The sequence below is a fragment of the Equus przewalskii genome, chromosome 24, assembly GCF_037783145.1.
Source record: "Equus przewalskii isolate Varuska chromosome 24, EquPr2, whole genome shotgun sequence".
Classification (NCBI taxonomy): Eukaryota; Metazoa; Chordata; class Mammalia; order Perissodactyla; family Equidae; genus Equus; species Equus przewalskii.
Window position 1 is genome coordinate 5,175,715 of NC_091854.1, and position 19,744 is coordinate 5,195,458.

Consider the following 19,744-nt stretch of genomic DNA (forward strand, 5'->3'; position numbering starts at 1 on the left):
TATTTTCCTTTCTGATGATATTTTATTGTGGAAAACAAAGAAAATGTGTTCCAAATTTGGATACCATGATTAAGATGTTTACATCTTCCAAAGGTTAACACTAGGAAGAGTATTGAAAAAAATGAACTTGGCTTCAAGTTTAGTGGGAAAGTACATCATTAAAACTTTATCTCTTTCCCCCAAGAATGTTGAACAACTCAGCAAATATTATACTCAGCATTTTTGGCTAGCTTCATTGATTGCAAATGATACCATCTCTTCTTGGAAGTGAGGAAGACAGAGTCATAAACAAGTGGCCGCATTCAAGGGCATATAGTCACAATCGAAATTAGAATTAAAGCCACCTCCAAAAGCTTACACAACTGAAACCAATATTCTAGAATTGTTGTCTGACTCCTGTCAGATGCTCATAGCCTGCCATATCCGGGGCTATACCCTAAACTTGATGCTAATTACCGTTATCATAGTCTGATGGAGTTTGAAAGAAAAAGGCGCTTCAATTCACCCAGATCAACTCCTCCCTTTATAGATGAAAAAAAATGCCAGCAAGGTGAAAGCACTTGCCTAAGATGGTCACTAGTAGGTGGTAGATCCAGAACTGGAATCTAGGTTTCCAGACTCCCAGATGAAAAGCCTTCCCATGATGGAACTCAAAAAGATCAAAGTCTGTTCTGAAGCCTGAGAAGGCTGAGCTCCCACTGCTTGCCTGTCAGTGGGGGTGGGTGAGCTAATTTCTTTGACCTTTAGGCTGAGAGAAAACAAAACAGCTTGGCTATGGCCATACAAGCTTATCCAGGACAGGAAGTTCTGAGATCCAGGCTCAGTCAAGAATGAATCTATTTATCCTGGTTGTTCCAGGAACTTACTTGGCAATCTAGCCAGTGCTTAATAAATATTAAAATGATTGAATGAACATTCCTTTCAACTCTTCCTGATGTGTTTGTCTGTTGTGTTTTTAGTGAGAAAAAAGAAACCAGTTCTCTTACTGTGTGTCTTGTGGATGAGTAGGTGACAGATCTGTGAGAGGAAAGGGCTCCCAAACCAGAGGCACAGGAGTGCAAGGCTTTCAGCTGGATGAGCAGGTGGTAGATAGTGGCACACACCTGGTGGAACCTGAATTGATAGGGGAGAGTAAAATCATTAAGAACCTTAAATTCAGCTTAAGGAATTTAGACTTAGGAGTAGAATATTGGAAGTTCTGAGCAGGGCTGTGACATAAAGATGTATTTTAAAATGAGTCAGTCAGCAGTATGTGTGATAGACGGAGAGGGAGAGTGTAGAGTGGGAGAGACCAACTGGGAGGCTGTACGGCAGAGGGAACATTGTAGAGTGCCTCTCCATTTCACCTCTTAATTCATAAACCGGAACTGGAGACCTAACACAATTACTGCAGCCACCCTGCCCCTGCTCCAGGACGCACTGGCTTCTGCTCCACCCTTTGAACTTTCGCCCCTTTGCTCACCATCCACAGACAACCCCACCTAGGGAGTTGCTCCCACTGCAAGGCTGCAGCTCTCTCCATCGGCAGCAGCCTCCAGCTTCTGGATCTGCAGCCAGACTCCATAGCAGGGCCTTATTCTTTGGGCCTCTTACCATCATCTCCAGACCCTTCCCAAGCTCTTTGACTGGTCAGGGCTGGGCTGACGCCATGGGGAGCAATGAGGCATGAGGACAGTGGAGAACATGAGAGCATTGTGAGAAAACTACGGGTTAGTGACCAGTCAGCAACCTGGAATACACAGATACAAGGGGTCAAGGCAAGGCAGTGGGTCAGAAATGAGAAAAACAATTGAAACCACAACAGTGAGGCACTTTGAGAGACTTTCTTTCCCCCCAGTTGAATTCTTCACATTTCCATTATGTTCAAAGTCTACCACTGGCTCCACTCTGCCCTTCCAACTACTACACCTTCTCTTTCCTCATTCATGGCAAAATGCCTCAGACCCTGACTTCCCTCTTCTTCCTCTCATTCACAGCATCCCCTTAAAGCTGCCACCAGCCTGCTCTCCCTACTTTCTGACATCACAACCAGTGGCATCTGTCACCTCTCTCTTCCACAGCCTTATTCATGAGTCATGTTCAGATTTTATAAATCCTTTTGGCTCTCCTTCTGCAATATTTATCAGATCTGGTCCTTTTATCTTTCTTCCTTGTCTCAGGCCACACATCAGTTGCAGTTGTTTGGCCAGTTTCTCCATCACTAACCTATTCCTGTACTCCCACTCATCTGACATTGAGAATCTTTCTCAAATGTCATTTTAATCACATTACTAAGTCTTAAAGCTTACATTGGTCCTTCCTAACTTGTTTCAAATTAAAGCTCTCGCTAATAGGATGTGAGAGTTGGAAGGAAGGTCGGAGATACTTCAAACATTATTTTACAGCTAACAAAATGAAGATTCACAGAGATGAAGATACTTCTTCACGGCTACCTTAGCCTCTCAGGCACCTCACTCTTTCCAAATTGCTCTTCTCCAATTTACAATTCAAACAAATCTTACCCTCTTGTGCTGCATCCATCCAACTTTTCTATCCACAACACAGTATATGTTAAAAACTGCTCATTTCATCTTCTAAAACCTCTCATGATGAGCCTGCCTGACAACACAAATCATTCCAGGAAGCTTAATTGTTGGGCACAGTTTGATTTTTGGTAATTATAATAGATCAGGACTTGGGGTTTCCCGCAGACTCAGGCAGCCCACTAGGACCACTTCTCCACTAAGGCTGCCTCCTCATTCCTGCCTCTGCATGGAGGCATCTGATTGTTGGCTGTGGGCAAAACACTGCTAAGATATGCTCTCTTGTATATATGCAGTCACGTGCCGCATAATGACGTTTTCGTCAACAACAGACCACACATACTACGGTGGTCTCATAAGATTAATACTATATAGCCTAGGTGTGTAGTAGGCTATACCATCTAGGTTTGTGTAAGTACACTCTATGGATGTTCACACAATGACAAAATCAGATAATGATGCATTTCTCAGACCATATCCCCTTCATTAAGCAACACAAGACAATACACACACACAACATACCTACACATAACACATACATATACACACACATAATGAAGAATATATATATTGCATTTTAATAAAGAAAAGACAAAAATTCTTATACCATGTGTAGGAATTTCACTATATTCATTATTCTTGATAAGTTCATGTCACCCAAAATGCAATGTACATGTACATAGCATTTTCTTACTCTATTTTTCCTATTCTCTGAAGTCCTTTCTCCTTTTCTGTGTCATTCTCTCCCAATTTCCATCTGTCTTTGAACTTTATCATTGATAGAAACGCAGCCCACCATCTACATTACCTTTCATTTCTGCCTACAAGTCCCCTTCTTTGAGAGTTCTCCTCAGATAATTTCTGGACTGATAAAATTCAATGATTTGGTAAAATGACAAGACTAGATGTGGCAGTAGCATTTAGCTGGAGGTAGATGTAAAGAGGAAGGGGCTGTTTGGCTGGGGTGGGGAGGACCTAGGAGCACTGTGCCATAGACACTAAGCTACTAGAGCAGGTGGGGTGTGCACGGGCCTTAGATGAAGAGTCCAATTTAGGGGCAACATCCAGGAACACCTGTCAGGTGATCAGTCACTAGCACGGGGACAAGTTTCAAATTGGCCATATCACTTATTATGTGCTGGTTCAAGGCCCACCAAAAGGAAGGGAAAGCAGTAAGTAGACTTTGAGAAAGACTAGAGACTAGGAGATTAAAGAGTGATGTCTTTGAGATGCCTGAGGTATGGGAGAGAGCACCCACTTACACTTGCTTTGAGGGGTGCTGAATTCTTGTAATTTTACCTATGGCTGATCTCCACTGACAGCTGTGACTGCTATTTTAATTCTGAAATTCAGCTGTTCTTTTGCCAGTCTTGACACATATTTTAGGCATGTTCTTAAGCATGACTCACGATATTCTCCAAAGGCCAAACCACTTCAGTATTCTATTCAGTTAGTGCTCCGCTTCCTGATCTACTGGATATTCTTGGACCAAGATGCAACATTAAGACCACAGGCAATTTGAGAAGGTAGGAATTCCAGCCGAGACTTTGGGCAAAAAACACTAGAGACCACATGAGAGGCCTAAGGAACAAAGGGAAGGAGACTAAACTCACAACTGCCAAAGTCCTACTCAGTCTGAAAGAGCCCATTGATTGGATAGCACCATTCCTGCCACTAATGAGCATGACTAAAATGTTGGCTATGCCTTCTGATTTGCTACCAGGCTGGGACCTCGAGAAGAGAAGGAGGGGAGAAAAGGGGGAAGGGGGTAAACAAGCACCTTGAAGAATAAATATTAACTTTAGGATTCAGGTGCCAGGAGAGATGGTTTGATTTGAGGAAAGGAATTGTTATCATCAATCTATTCATTAATTACTATTAAAGTGTACATCTTACAGACTCGAACTTTTGCACTAAGTCATCGTGATTTTATTAAATTTTTTCACAAAATACAAAGCTTTGCACCACATTATAGTAGTGTCCTAACACAAGAAAATACCAAGGTTTTCATTGTGGAGGAAGGGGTGATTTATGTATATAGGATATTGATTTTATACACATTCTTAAAATTAACATTAAATAAAATTGTCATGACAAATGCCAACCTTGTATAACACGCAGATTATTGCTTAGAACTTGCATATACTTTAAAATCTCACACAAATAAAGTATACCAACATTTCAAAATTTTAAGGGAAGTACCTAAAGACATTTATTAAGCCCCTCAAATAAAGCACAACCAAAAACCAAAATGAAGAATATGAAATTGCTATTCTAATTGCTGATAAATCTGAGTAACACTGATTTGAAAGTTACCAAGTCTAACATTTTGTAAATAGAAGTTCTTCAGCCTTATGGAAATAAACTTTAGAAGGTGTGTTCTCAAAATGTTAAATGTATTTTGAAAGACTTCCAAAATCTTTATGACAATATTGTTATATATTCTCAGAAAAAAATTGTATATATATCACTATAGCTACTCACATTTACTGAAGTTTTCAAGTAACTTTTTCAAATTAAATCTATGTCCAAAAGTTAATACTGTTACAAATTCTAATTACCAAAAATATCTCATAACTCATCCTAGTTACAAGTGAGTATTATCTATGCCAAAATTCCTTAAGTAAAAAGTAGACATAATCATAGTAGAAGCAAACCAAGCAAGAAACAGAAAAATATATAGCATATTTTATTGATAGTTATATTTTTAGGCTTCATTAACCAAGAAGTAGCAAATACCTTAATGCACATTTACAGAAAGAATTACATAAAGATATAAAGAAAAAAATTATAGATGACGATTAACGAGTTTCCAGCCAGAGGTATTGTACTTATATCTTTGAGATTTAGAAATATTTCTCATTGTTTTTGGTCTTAAATATAGGGCCTAATATCAAAACAGTCTACTGTTCAGGGGGAATCAGTGTAAACATTTCGATGCGAACAAACCAATCTTTTGCAGCTGCCTTCAGTCCTTCGCTGCTATCCAAAATATCTTCCGAAAAAGAATGACCTATCATCAAAGCAGGATGAAAAAAAAAAAAAAAAAGCTAGTCGAGGCAGTTTGAGCTCTGGGCTAGAAAGGGATAGGGCTCAAGTCCTTGGATGTTGTACTTTGGAAAACACCTTGACTAATCCATTTGCTGGTAAGTTTGTTTCAGAAGAAACATGAGCAAAACTAAGCTTGCTCCATTAAAGAGCAGGACTCAACAAGGCTGCCTCAGACCACCACCCCCGCCTCACAACACAGAGCTACCTCAGGTCCTCTTCCTCCTGTCGTGGGGGCGAAGGAAGAACATTTAGATAACTTAATGCCTACAATGAACCCCCAGCTGAAATATGTTTTAAAGCTCTTATTGCTAAACCAGTTTAAGAAAGAGACCACAGATGTTTCTCAATAAAACCATAACATTATTAGCTTTGCTTCATGTTGTAAACCACTCTTGTTAAATGCTAAATGGCTTCCTATAGCCTCTTAGTAAATCATGGTTTGCCCGATCACTACTTAAACTTACCGCAATGGTTTTTTTCAATGAAAGAACATACTTGTAAACTTTTAAATTTGCCACAATAGACGGGGAAGCTGGCAGGTATGGGGAGGCCTCAAAAGTTGACATAGAAAGGTGTCAATACAAGGGGGGAGGTGCTGATGAAGTCCTAAGGAGGAAGAGATGGAAGGGCTGGAAGGATTCAGAGAGAAAACTTCTAGATTGAGGGAGGAGCATCACAGCTTTTAGGGAACATCAGTCATGATGTCTCCTCCAACTCCACGTCCTGCTGGCTATTCATACGTGTCACGTGTGTTTAAGGTCAGAACTCACTTTCAGTAGGTTTAGTGCGTCTGTTGTCAACCAGCTGTGGTTAAGGCTGGGAAGGTGTGTGTGCACGCAGAGCCTCTCAACACAGTGAGACACAGGAGGCGGTCTCACTGCTGTGCCAGTTCGCACCCGCTGAGAAACTGTGCCACATTTCTGACGAAATTACACAAGTTTGCTTCTTATGGAATCCAAAACACATAAATATATAGTCTTCTACTAAGTATAAGTGATAATGTCAACAATTACGTGGACTTTTCAATTTCATCCAATAGATTAAACCACTTAAAGCCAATTCAAATGTATACTTACATATTTGGAGCTAAGAGTAACCTAGAAACTGAAATTTGTTCAAATATTTATTTTAATAATGTCTTTTGGAACATGTTTATTTCCTTTAAAAATGAAACAGAACAAACTTGAGTATTACAGCATACTTTCCCCTACATTTCTCCGTGAGAAGAATGTTTCTGAACACATGGTAACAAATGGTGTAACTAACAGTAAAGCTGGCTGCTCACACCAGTGAAGAAACATTTTCCAAATGCCCAATGCACCTCAGAGAAAGTGTACAATTTAAAAATTGGTACTTTAGCAAAAATTTGATTTGAGTCAAATAGATTACTAAAATTTAGAAAAGAATTTGATTCAAATACCTGTAAACTAGGCGGTTTTTAAAACTAGGCCTTTATAACAGTACTGGGTCATCCACAGTATATGAGTCCCTTAGGAATGGTACCCTTAGGAATGGTAAAGACATTATTTCTCTTAATATAGGGCTAATCCCTGAAATAACAAAATCAAACAGTTGGAATCAAAATTACATTTCAATTTACTATAATGTATCAAGACACAAAGCAGGAGTTAATTTCTTTGCACTCATACATAACTCCATGTTGAGGTTTAAACAAATGCAAATAATACATATTAAAAAGATTTTAGACACAAGAATGCAAACTCTATAAATTCAAGCTCATAATTTTTAAATTCTTCCAAATAAAATATCTAATGCAGAATCTATGTTCTTGCATACTAGTTGATTTTCATTCATTTTCAAAATTTTTTAATAATTTTTATTTTCTAATCTACTACACATTCAAAGAACATCTTTACAGTTACAGGTTGTCACTAATCTTTTTCTATAAAAATAGAGCTGCTTAAAAATTTGTACCAATTTGCTTTTATTTTCCATAAATACTTTAACAGTTGTTAAACATCGGAGTGCCTAATAGAATCATTAAATTAATCCACGTAGTCAAAATACTATGTAAAATGTCTCGCAAAAGTTTATCATTTATTAAATGAAAAATTCATCGTTTAGTAAATGATATGTTCTCTCTTTACTTGTTTCTTAGGTAGGTGGACACAATGACAGAACAGCAAAGTATAGCTCCTGTAAAGATCTGACTTGAAGTAGGTTGGCAGTTTGTGGTCTCTTTTCCATTTCATGTCTGTTGTATGCGGAAATATGTAGAATCTACCTTTGGATATTGAATCTGGATGCTGAATTAGCTGTCACACAGCCAGCATAAAATGAGAATTGCTGACCAAGGGAATAGCAAACTTGAGTTCAAAACATTGATATTTTTAATGCACTTATTTAATGAGCAGCAATACTAACGAAAGGTGCTGTCAATGAAAGTAAAAATTAAACTTTAAGCATGAAATAGCAACTAGAAAAACTGAAACTGCTATATGGAAACTCACTAATATTATAGCTTTATAATGTCATTATTTTGATGTTAGGTTTAAAGTCTCTGTTCAGAAACTATAGAAATATTCAGAGTCAAAAATATTTATTTTATGCTTTGTTTCTTTTGAAAGGAATGAATTTCCAAAATAGTTTTCTAATATAAATGCTTTTCTTTTAAAAAGCCAGTTTTCTTGCAAAAGAGCAAGAAGAGAACAAGATAAAACCACATGCTTTCCTACCCCCTCTATACAACCAATACATACTTAAGTGCCTATGATCTGGCAGGCACTAAATTATGTAACAAATCATCAATGCAATATTGGTAGCTTTAAAAACAAACACCTATATTTTACATTACTTTAAGTCCTTCAAAAATAAGTGTACCAAGTATAAGCCAATGAGCCTCATTTTATCATTTACTTATTGACTGAGATTTCAATTACCTTCCTTAAACGTTCTAAAATTTATCAGGCTCTATCTCTATCTGCATTGGACAGCCAAATCAAATCAAATAAAACCAAAAGTCTTGCTATATCCCGCTAGCCTCCCTTCATCATCATAACACAAACAATGAAAAAGAGTCAAACATTCTCCTTCAAACTGAGAAACTGAATGGATTAGATCTTTTCGTTTGGGTTCAACTAAATTCAAGTATTCACCACTGGTTAAAATAACTTTCTTTTTTTCTTAGGTAAGAAGAATCATAAAGTCAAGCACTTGAGAAAAAGAAATAAAGGCTCCAATAGCTAACTATATAATTCTATATTGGGGTTGCAAGAACGAAAGCAGAAGCAAGGATATACTCACACACAAAAACAAACAGGAAACCAGAGTCACCAGTCATGTATCGTCATATAAGACAATAATCCTGATCATCAGAATACTTGGATTAAATCATCTATTTTTTTCCTGTCCTTTAGGAAAGACAGAAATTCAAAGCACTCAAAGTGCTGACTAAGCAAGCATGGGTATAAACTGTGAGTAAAATATGAACGCTGACTGGTGTTTTTTGTAGTTTTGGTCTCATCAAGAAGAGGCCTACCTTATGAGCATGATACATACACACTGCAGAAGACACTGGTACTGATGATGTTGGGTTCTGAACTTAGGGGAAGTTTTGCAAATAGAAATAATATACTTGGAAAAAGCATAAGGGAAGCAGATAGAGACAGCAGTGTTAAAGCTTTTTTCTTAATGATTCCTCTTATTAGCCTAAATAGTCATCTATAACATGCATCTTTAGAAGGAGAAATTCATCTCTTAAGGAGCTCTATAAAATCTGTCTTAAGCTTTGCATAAAATAAAAAAGCAATAATCTGATAAAGTGCTAAAAATATAAATAATAAAGTGATGTCTGAAAAATGTAAAAATTCAGGAAGTATTTTCTATGACTGAATTAAATATTCCCAAAGCAAATAAAATACTTCACCCAATAGATGACAGTATAGCTAAATGAAAACTACATCATTCTAATATCCTAAGAAAAAGAACATTCCAACAATTTAGAAATTAAACCCTAAACAGGTATTGACAGCCATAGTAAGAAATGAGTGCAGTACAGCAAAATGTTGAGAGCTATTTACAGATTTAAAAGCAGTTCCCAATCTTTCAGCAAAATTGGTCACATAAAACAAAGTGTACCAAGTTAGCATAAGCATCTTTTCACAGAGAATACCAATGCAGGTTAACAGATTTCTGAAAAGATTCACCACTATAAGTTTTTATTTAAACCTTTAAGATTTTATCCATGCTTATAATGCAGATGAAAATCAGAAAACAAATCTTGGGATAAAAACTAAAAATTTTAGTTTCTCTGTTCCAAAGTTTAAAAAAAAGACACTGGAACCCTGGATAACAAGTATAATTAATAAAGAAGCATAAGAACATGCCAAGAATTCATCCTATCAGTAGATATAATGTGGGTAGTAGTGAAGTATGCTTATCAATAGCCCACTTTTAGTCAAGTTTTCCATTCTGAAGACTACTTTTGGCTTTCTCTTGTCTGATGAGAGAGACGACTTTGATGCACCCCCTTGAGATTTTGATCATCCACATGACATTCATCACATCCAAAACAACACAAGTACAGATCCAGGCACTTTGCCGTAAAAGTCCAAGCCTTACGTAGGCTTCTGTTCCAAACACAGAATAAATGTAGCTATAAAAAGGAGGGATCGGGGCAATCCGCACAATGAAGAACACCACCGTCATGAGTATTCCATTGATGACATTAGCCTTGGAAAATTTAGGATACTCCAAAGCTTCAAAGAACCACCTGGAAAAAAAGCAAAGAAATATCACATTTACTCTGCATCTCTGAGGATTAAACATTTTAATTTTAGTTTTTAAAATTCAGTGACCATCCCCCTAAGATTTATATGGAGAGGCAAAGGGCCTAGAGCAGCCAACACTATACTGAAAAAGAACAAAGATGGCAGACTCACACTTTTGGACCTACCATAAAGCTACAAGAATCAAGACAGCATGGCACCGGTGAAAGGACAAACAGAAGAACAGAATAAAGAGCCCAGAAATAGACCCACACAAATATACTCAACTGATTTTTGACAACAGTGTACATATGTTACACAAAAGTGAACTCAAAATGGACCACAGATTTCAACGAAAAATGCAAAACTATGAAACTTGTAGAAGAAAACAGGAAAAAATCTGTATGAGCTTGGATTTGGTGATAGTATTTTAGATATAACACCAAAAGTACAATCCATAGAAGAAAATATTGATAAGTTGGACTGCAGTAAAATTAAAAACTTGCTCTAGGGGCCAGCCCCATGGCCGAGGGGTTAAGTTCGCGCGCTCTGCTTTGGTGGCCCAGGGTTTCACCAGTTCGAATCCTGGGCGAGGACATGGCACTGCTCATCAGGCCATGCTGAGGCGGCATCCCATATGCCACAACTAGAAGGACCCACAACTATGTACCGGGGGCTTTGGGGAGAAAAAGGAAAAATAAAATCTTTAAAAAAACAAACAAACAAAACTTGCTCTGTGAAAGGTACTGTAAAGAGAATGAAAAGACACCGACACACTGGGAATACATATTTACAAAATATATACCTATGACAAAGTACTTGAATCTAAAATATATAAATAACTCTCAAAACAATAAGGAAACAACCCAATTAAAACATGGGCAAAAGACCTTAAAAATCTTATCAGAGAAGACATACAGAAGGAAATTAAGCATATGAAAAAAAGTTCAACATCATTTATCATTAGAAAAACATAAATTAAAACAAGATACTACTATATATTTATTAGAATCACTAAAATCCATAAATCTGACAATATCAACTGCTGGAAAGCATGTGGAGCAAGAGGAACACTCATTCATTGCTAGTGAAAATGCAAAATGGTAAAGCCACTTTGGAAAACAGTATGGAAGTTATAATGCTAAACATATTCATAGCATAAAATCCAGCAATCACACTCCTAGGAATTTTCCCAAAAAATCTGAAAATTTACATCCACACAAAAACCTGCATGCAAATGTTTATAGCAGCTTTATTTATAACCACCAAAAACTGGAAGCAACCATGATGTTATTCAATAGGTGAATGGATACGCAAATTTTGGTATACATGCACATCGTATCTACGTACATACTATGGAATACTATTCAGCAATAAAAAGGAACAAACTATCAATTCATGTAACAACATGGATGAATCTTAAATGCATATTGCTCAATGAAAAAAGTCCAAAAATGCTACCTACTGTATGATTCCACATATATGACATTCTGAAAAAAGCAAAACTATGAAGACAGAAAACACATCAGTGGTGGCCAGAGATTCGGGAAGAGAAGAAGAAGGGAGAAGAGGTGAAGCATAGGGGATATCTGAGGGTGGTGAAACAATTCTGTATGATACCGTAATGGTGGATACATGATGTTATGCATTTGTCAAAACCTATTGGACAGTAGGAAGAGTGTACCGCAAATTTTAAAAAATCAATTAGGAGGTTGGGGGATGCCAGGACATAATGTAGACTGTGACAAAAGAATCTAACTGCATTAGAAATACGTGACATAACCTCATTGAATGGAGTAAGGTAAAAATGGCTGATCTAGGTAACTTTCAAAATGAATGGAGACTGTAAGACTAAAGACAAAAGAAACTGTCCATAAGCACTGTACTCTAGTTGGTAAAGGTGTGTCTCATGGGGGATAGGCTAACCATTCTAAAACCATTAGACATGTATATTGGAATTTACCAAATAAGTAAATTTGTTTGATGGTGAAGTGGGGACCAGGTTTCTCATTGCTGGAGTGGAAAGTTACACACAGGTGAGTGAAGGAGGCGAGACTAATCCATATGATACTGGATTAGAGTTGGAAACATCACTATGAATTCACGTTTATCTTAATATAAATACATAGGTGGACATGCATAGAAATAATTATAGATAAGTGTGTATACACAGGTTAGGTACAGAAATAATGATGCCCCACTAGCAATGAGCAAACCCAGGGCCCAGATCTTGGTTTCTAATACCATTCTCCAATAAAAAGAACCAGGGCTCCTTGACAAATGGCTGATTCTAGAGCTTGGACAGAGAATACATAATATGAATCTAGAGTATTTTTTAGTGCCAGAAAGTAAGGAAGTGCTCAAGAAGCAAAATGATAAGGTTATGTCAAAGGGACACAGAAGCCAACTGAAAGAGCCTCCAATGGCAAAACCTATGATAATTTGAACAAAATAAATAACATAATATTGGATTAAAATCCAAAGCATAAAATAAATATCCATGAATCCATATAAGTGAATGAATGAATGATTAGGGGAAAAAAGATAAATATTTTGTGCAGAATAATTGCAAATAATTTCTGTAGACATTATACCCTCAGAGAGGTAACACATAACTCCTCACTCCTCAAGGTGGGGGGAGCTATGCATAGTGACTTCCTTCCAAAGAATTCAGTATAGAAGTCAGGTGGGGTGGAAAGAGTAACTTTAAAGTTTAGGGATGTGACAACTCAACCTCAGCCAGGTGAACAAGGTAAACATCATCAGTGATAAGTCATGTTTATAGCATGTAGTCCTGATACAATGCAATGAGAAAGGCACTTTACGTCTGTGGTCTTCTTTCAAAAACCCCATAACCCACATCTAATCATGAGAAAAACACGAGACAAATTCAAATTGAGAAATATTCTACAAAACACCTGAGCAGTACTCCTCAAAACTGACAAGGTCATCAAAAACAATGAAAGTCTGAGAAACTGTCACAACCAAGAAGAGTCTAACGAGATATGACAATTAAATGTCATGTGGTATCCTGGATAGGATCCTGGGACAGAAAAAGGACATTAGGTAAAAACTAAGGACCTTAATCTGAATATAGTAGGACTTAGTTAATAATAATGTGTCAATAATTCTTCATTAATTGTGACAAATGTACCATACTAATGCAAGATGTTAACAACAGGAAAAACTGGGTGTAGGGTATATGGGAACCCTCTGTATCATCTTTGCAACTTTTCTGTAAGTCTAAAATTATTGTTAAATAAAAAGTTTGTTTTTAAAAAATTCAGTGAGCATTTGCTCTATTTTACTTTTTCCTCCCTAAAAAAAACCACCTTGCCTAATTTTACCTCATTATTTTAGAGGTTAAATTGTAAATGTAGTAAAATATATCCATGTATCTTAATACTCAACTTGACTGAATTAGGCATGACTAAGCTAGAAACTGCTAAATCTCAGAAACTAAAAATTAACTGTTAAAAACCTTAAAATGTTAAGAGATTAAAAGATAAATAGGAATAATTTTTAGGATAAGAAATGTATTACAATTTATAAGTACATGTAGAGGGAAAGAGAAGGGCTACAGAGATAAACCCACACATCTATGGAGAGCTAATTTTTGACAAAGGAGCCAAGAACATACAATGGAGACAGGAAAGTCTCTTCAATAAAGCATGTTGGGAAAACTGGGCAGCCACATGCAGAAGAATGGAAGTAGACCATTATCTTACACCATACACAAAAATTCACTCAAAATGGATTAAAGACTTGAATGTAAGACCTGGAACCATAAAACTTCTGCAAGAAAACAAAGGCAGTACACTCTTTGATGTCGGTCTTACCAGCATATTTTCAAGTACCATGTCTAACTGGGCAAGGGAAACAACAGAAAAAATAAACAAATGGGACTACATCAAACTAAAAAGCTTCTGCACAGCAAAGGAAATCATCAACGAAATGAAATGACAACCTAACAATTGGGAGAAGATATTTGCAAACCATATATCTGATAAGGGGTTAACATTCAAAACATACAAAGAAATCAGACATGTCAACAACAAAAAAACTAACAACCCACTTTAAAAATGGGCAAAAGATCTGAACAGACATTTCTCCAAGGAAGATATACAGATGGTCAACAGGCACAGGAAAAAATGTTCAACATCCTTAACTATCAGGGAAATGCAAATCAAAACTTCAATGAGATATCACCTCACTCCCATCAGAATGGCTATAATTAACAAGACAGGAAACAGTAAGTGTTGAAGAGGATGTGTAGAGAAGGGAACCCGTACACTGATGGTCAGAATGCAAACTGGTACAGCCACTATGGGAAACAGTATGGAGATTCCTCAAAAAATTAAGACTAGATCTACCATATGATCCAGCTATTCTCCTGCTGGGTATTTATCCAAAGAACATGAAAACATGAATGCATAAAGATACATGCGCCCCTATGTTCATCACAGCATTATTCACAATAGCCAAGACTTGGAAGCAAGCTAGGTGCCCAAAAAGGGGCGAATGGATAAAGAAGATGTGGTATATATACACAATGGAATACTACTCAGCCATAAGAAATGATGAAATCTAGCCATTTGTGACAACATGGATGGACCTTGAGGCATTATGCTAAGTGAAATAAGTCAGAAGGAGACAGTCAAATACCATATGATCTCACTTATAAGCAGAAGACAAAAACAACGACAAACACACACAGAGAAACAGAGATTGGATTGGTGATTACCAGAGGGGAAGGGGGAAGGGAGGAGGGCAAAAGGGGTTAGGCACATGTGTGTGGTGATGGATTGTAATTAGTCTTTGGGTGGTAAACATGAGGTAATCTACACAGAGATGGAAATGTATAATGATGTACACCTGAAATTTATATAATGTTATAAACCAATGTTAACAGAATAAAAATAAATAATTTTTAAAAAAGAAAAGAGATGGGCTAGATTATTCAAGCTAATTAAAAGAGAATCTACTTAGGCAGTAATGGTCAAATTAATAAAATAATATCACAAATAGGAAAAAGTCACTGAAGCAGTAAAATCAACATCCCTTGTTCTCATCCAGATCTCCTGTCTTCCAGCCTTCTCTACTCCAAAGACTTCCCCTTATCCTCAATCATTCATTTCTTTGACTATATGGTGGCCTTTGGATTACTCAGAAATACTAACCTCTAATAACCCAATCCTTTCTAATCACAACTCTTAGCATCCCACATCTCACTGTACCCAATTCCACCTAAACCTCTTCTTTGACCTCTCAGCTCCCAAATCCCTCATCATCAGGCTCCAGACTTTTATTTACTTCCTTTCCTATCTACCTTAACTCAGTGAACTTCAGAACACACACAAGAGCACCTCAGTTCTCTTGCCACTGCACCTATCCCACCCTCCCTGCCTATCTCCAACCTCTCATCAAGCCAGCTTTCCTTAAGCAGTTTCCTATACAGTGAAGGTGAGTGCTGCGCCCTGCAGTCAGAGTGCCTGAGTTCAAAGCCCGCTTCAGCGACTTAGCAGCTGTGTGGTCTCACCTCTCCCTGTTATTGATTTCTATGTCTCAATTTTATCTCTACAAAATGTGGATAATGACTGTACCTGCCTTACATCCTACAACTGTTATGACACATAGTAAGAACTCCACCATACTGAGCTCAATAAATAGCTATTACTACTCACCGATATTGACAGTAAGATAAATGGCACAAATATAATTTAAAGAGACCTGAAATTCAGCTGAATTCTCAAATTTGCTTGATGTCCCTTTTACTTAACTCCACATTCTCCACAGAATTGCTTCCAAATCTGTCTCGCTATTCAAGTCACTTCCCTTCCTCATTCACTTCTCCTTCTCAATCCCATCAGAGGAACTGGCCTCTTCTACTGCTGAGATATTAGAGTCTGTCAACCATGAATTCCTCAAACTCTGACCCCAAGGTCTGAAAACTTCTTGTCAGGCCCCTTTCCCTTTATACTCAGATAAAGAGGTTTCTCTTGCCCTCTCCAAGGCTAATTGCTTCTCTACCCATGCTCTGGATCTCACGCTACCTTCTGGGACTTTAGTCCATCAATTATCCCCTTTCCCTTTCTCCGTCTAGTTCCCCATCTATAGACTGATTCTCCCAAATCCAAAAAGCTCTCCTTCTCTGGTTGTCTTCCCTATCAAATTTTTCTAAGGAGAAGTCAACAGTGTATTCACAGACATTTTTGCTATACTTCACAACCCAGTACAACATGACTGCATTCCCCTACAAAAGAAATTGGTCATCAGTAGCTTCCCCCTAACCAACAGAGTGGATTTTTCTTAGCCTTCGTCCCAGGTGACCTTCCAGTAGCATACCAAAGGTCTACCATAACACTGCCAAGCATCACAATTCCCTCTCTCCTCTCTTGATTTCCATGACGCTATTTCCTCCTGATTCCCTAACTGCACTTCTCAGTCTCCACTTCCTCTGCCTGTCCCTTAAATATTTGCATGCTTCTCAAGGGCCATTTTCTCCTATATGCTCTCTGAAGGCCATTTCATCCATTCTCAGGGGCTCAACACCCTGACACAAACCTCTGGTTTCAAGTCCTCTCTTAAGCTCTACTTGGAGTTCCATATTTCTAATTTATTGCTGGGCATCTTCACCTGACAAATCATAAATTCTCAAATATGCCTAAAACTCAACACACATAAAACCAATACTCTATTCCTTGCCTATCCTCCCACTCCCCATTACCACCTGTTTCTCTTCTGATCCTCCCAATCTTAATCAATGGCATCACCATTGACTTAGTCATCCAAATCAGAAACTTGGAGTCATCCTAGACTATACCTAGAGTCTGTAACCAAGTCTTGTCCATTTTATCTCCTAAAATTCTTTGTTATCCTTCCCTGTTTCATTCCATTTCCACTGCTGCCATTATGATTTTTGGTTCTCAGCATCTCTTACCTAGATGACTACAATAACCCAACTGGTCTCCTTTGACTCTACCTTTCTAGCCTTTTCTCTTTGATGCCACAAGTCCAACACTACCAGCCCAGACTGCTTCTCCAAGCACATCCTCAACTTTCCAAATTTTTGATTGTCTGAAAAGGTGATTATCTACAAATCCAGACTTAGAGAACTTCTCCTTTGGCTTAACTATGCAATCACTATATCTATCTTCTGCCAATTTTTCACTTGACTAGTGCCTGGTCTTTAAGTCAGTCTCTTTCAAAGGAAAGAACTCATATATTATATTCAAGGTGAAGTAATATTTCTATAATTATCCTTATCTTCTTCTCTCATGTCAGAAGGACTACTAATTTCATTGGCATATACCTCTTTTTACCTAAATAGAACACTCGTTCATTCCAACAAATAAAGGCTAACAGTCTATGATAATATGTATTGAAGCTGAGAGGGAAAGGAGCAGTAGGAAGGAAGACATGCATGTGGGAAGGAAGGAGAGAAGGAAAATGCTATCTTTTACCCACCATCCACAGTTATTATTAAGACAGGCATAAAGGAAAAGAAAGCAAATTACATGAGTTTGTGATCTCCCCCCCACCCCGACCCTGACCCCATAGAGAAAAATCTGTCTTTGGTCATTTAGCACTTCTTCCTCCCCCCTCCCTTCTAAAGCAACTTGAACCTTTGAAGTAAGTTTCCTGGGAATAAATTGTGCAGTGTGGTACTCACTACAAACAGTGTAAAAACAAGGTGTTATCTGGTCTAAATCACATTTGGAAAGAGGAGAGGGGGCTACCTGCTGGCAGAGAAAGAAAGAAAAAAAGTGAGAAAACAGGATGGAAGCAAAGAATCAGTCCCTACATGGTACTGGTTGGTGAGTTGTAGGAGTTGGGAGGTGACAGTCAGAAATCTGAGTGAGCCTTGGGAAAGCTGCAGGGTCCAGGAGATATTGTGAGTTCAAGAGGAATGAAGAGAATTTTAAGAAGTGCTGCTGTGAGTAACAAACTGGATCTTTGTTGACATCCTTGGAAAAACTTCAATAAGGATTTGGATGCTGTACTGTTTCTGGGACTCTACACAGAGACTGGGCTGTGAGCTGACCCTAGTTATATCTTGGTGGCAAAGGTAACTCTTTCAGGCATGTAAACATTTGTATTTAATAAATGTTAACTCTGAAAATTTAGGAGTCCAAGAACTTAATTTTAGAAAAGTTGGCTTCCACTCCAATATTATTTTGGTTCCCCATCTACTTCTAAACTACTCCTTCATTGTTTCTACTCTTCCTTCTCTTATTCCCCAATACCAGACATTCAATTTTATCTTTTAAATATCATCTTTTCTCATGGCTTCCAGTGTCACCTCTATTTGATCACTCCAAAATTCCTCTCTCCACCTCTTGGTACATTTTTACTCGGATGCTCTGTTTGTCTTCTTACCCAACAATTCCAAACCAAACTCATCGCCTTTCTTCCTACTCTTTCTAATTCCTCATCTCTTTTATTGGGCCCATTCCTCTGGGTCCAAAGTCGAACTTATCTTAAACTTGTCCCTTTTCTCTACCTCTAATTTCTTATCCATTGCCAATTTCACATTTTCTTCTCTCAAAATCTCTGTTTTTTCATCTTCTCTCTATCCCCACAGCCTAATTTGGACTCCCTATTTATTTTCTGAACTAATGAAATGACACCATTCATTCATACAACTAAGAGCTATATGCTAAGCTCCTATCCCAACCTTTTGCCTCCAGTCTTACAATCAACCTATGCTACAAATACCAAAAACTAGAATTACTCACTGTTATTTTCAGAATCTCTTTCTTCATGATAATACATTCTCACCATCCACCGGGTCAAGTTCAGTCAGCTCTCTCTGGCACTCAATACCCTCTGTGTCTGTCTACCCTCCTCCTAGGACATACTCTTTGATCCTACAAGTCTATGCAGTCTCCCTTTTACACAGCATGTTTATTCCACTTTTCAAAAACTTATGTTCATTCCTGTCTCCTTAAATTGAGGGCCTCCTCTCCCAATCTACTTCTAAAAACAATCCTAAAAATTTTGAGAATATGTCCCACCTTCTCTGTGACGCCTTGTATGACAAATGTCAATCAATAATAGGTCTCCAAATGTGGTCTGCAGACCTCTAAGGCCTTGAGGGGGTGTATAAGGGAAAAGTATTTTCATAATAACACTAAAAGCTTATCAGCTTTTTTCATTGTGCTGACTTCTATACTGACGGTGCAAAGCAGTGGTAGATAAAACTGTTGGCGTCTCAGCACAAACCATGGCAATGGCACAAAATGGCAGAGTTGCCATTGTACTCTTTACCACCACACTTACAGTTAAAAACTAAAAAAAAAACCAGTTTCACTGAAGAGTGCCCTTGAAGACGTAGTAAGAATGATTAATTTTATTAAATCATGACCTTTGAGTACATATCTTTGTAATATCTGTGTGATAAAATGGATATACACATAAAGCACTTTTGCTGCAAAGGACAAT

At 37.6% G+C, this 19,744-nt stretch overlaps 1 protein-coding gene across 13 annotated transcripts in view; it reads right to left on the reverse strand.

Annotated features, from left to right (window-relative positions):
• Positions 1-4,428: 4,428 nt before the first annotated feature.
• The window catches only part of TLCD4 (TLC domain containing 4), a 102,221-nt gene continuing 86,905 nt past the window's right edge, over positions 4,429-19,744 (reverse strand). For all 13 annotated transcript variants that reach the window (XM_070592582.1, XM_070592580.1, XM_070592585.1 and 10 more), the window contains one exon: positions 4,429-10,305. In XM_070592582.1, coding sequence (XP_070448683.1) covers positions 9,987-10,305 — 319 coding nt within the window. In that variant the 3' untranslated portion in view covers positions 4,429-9,986. The remainder of the gene's footprint in view (positions 10,306-19,744) is intronic.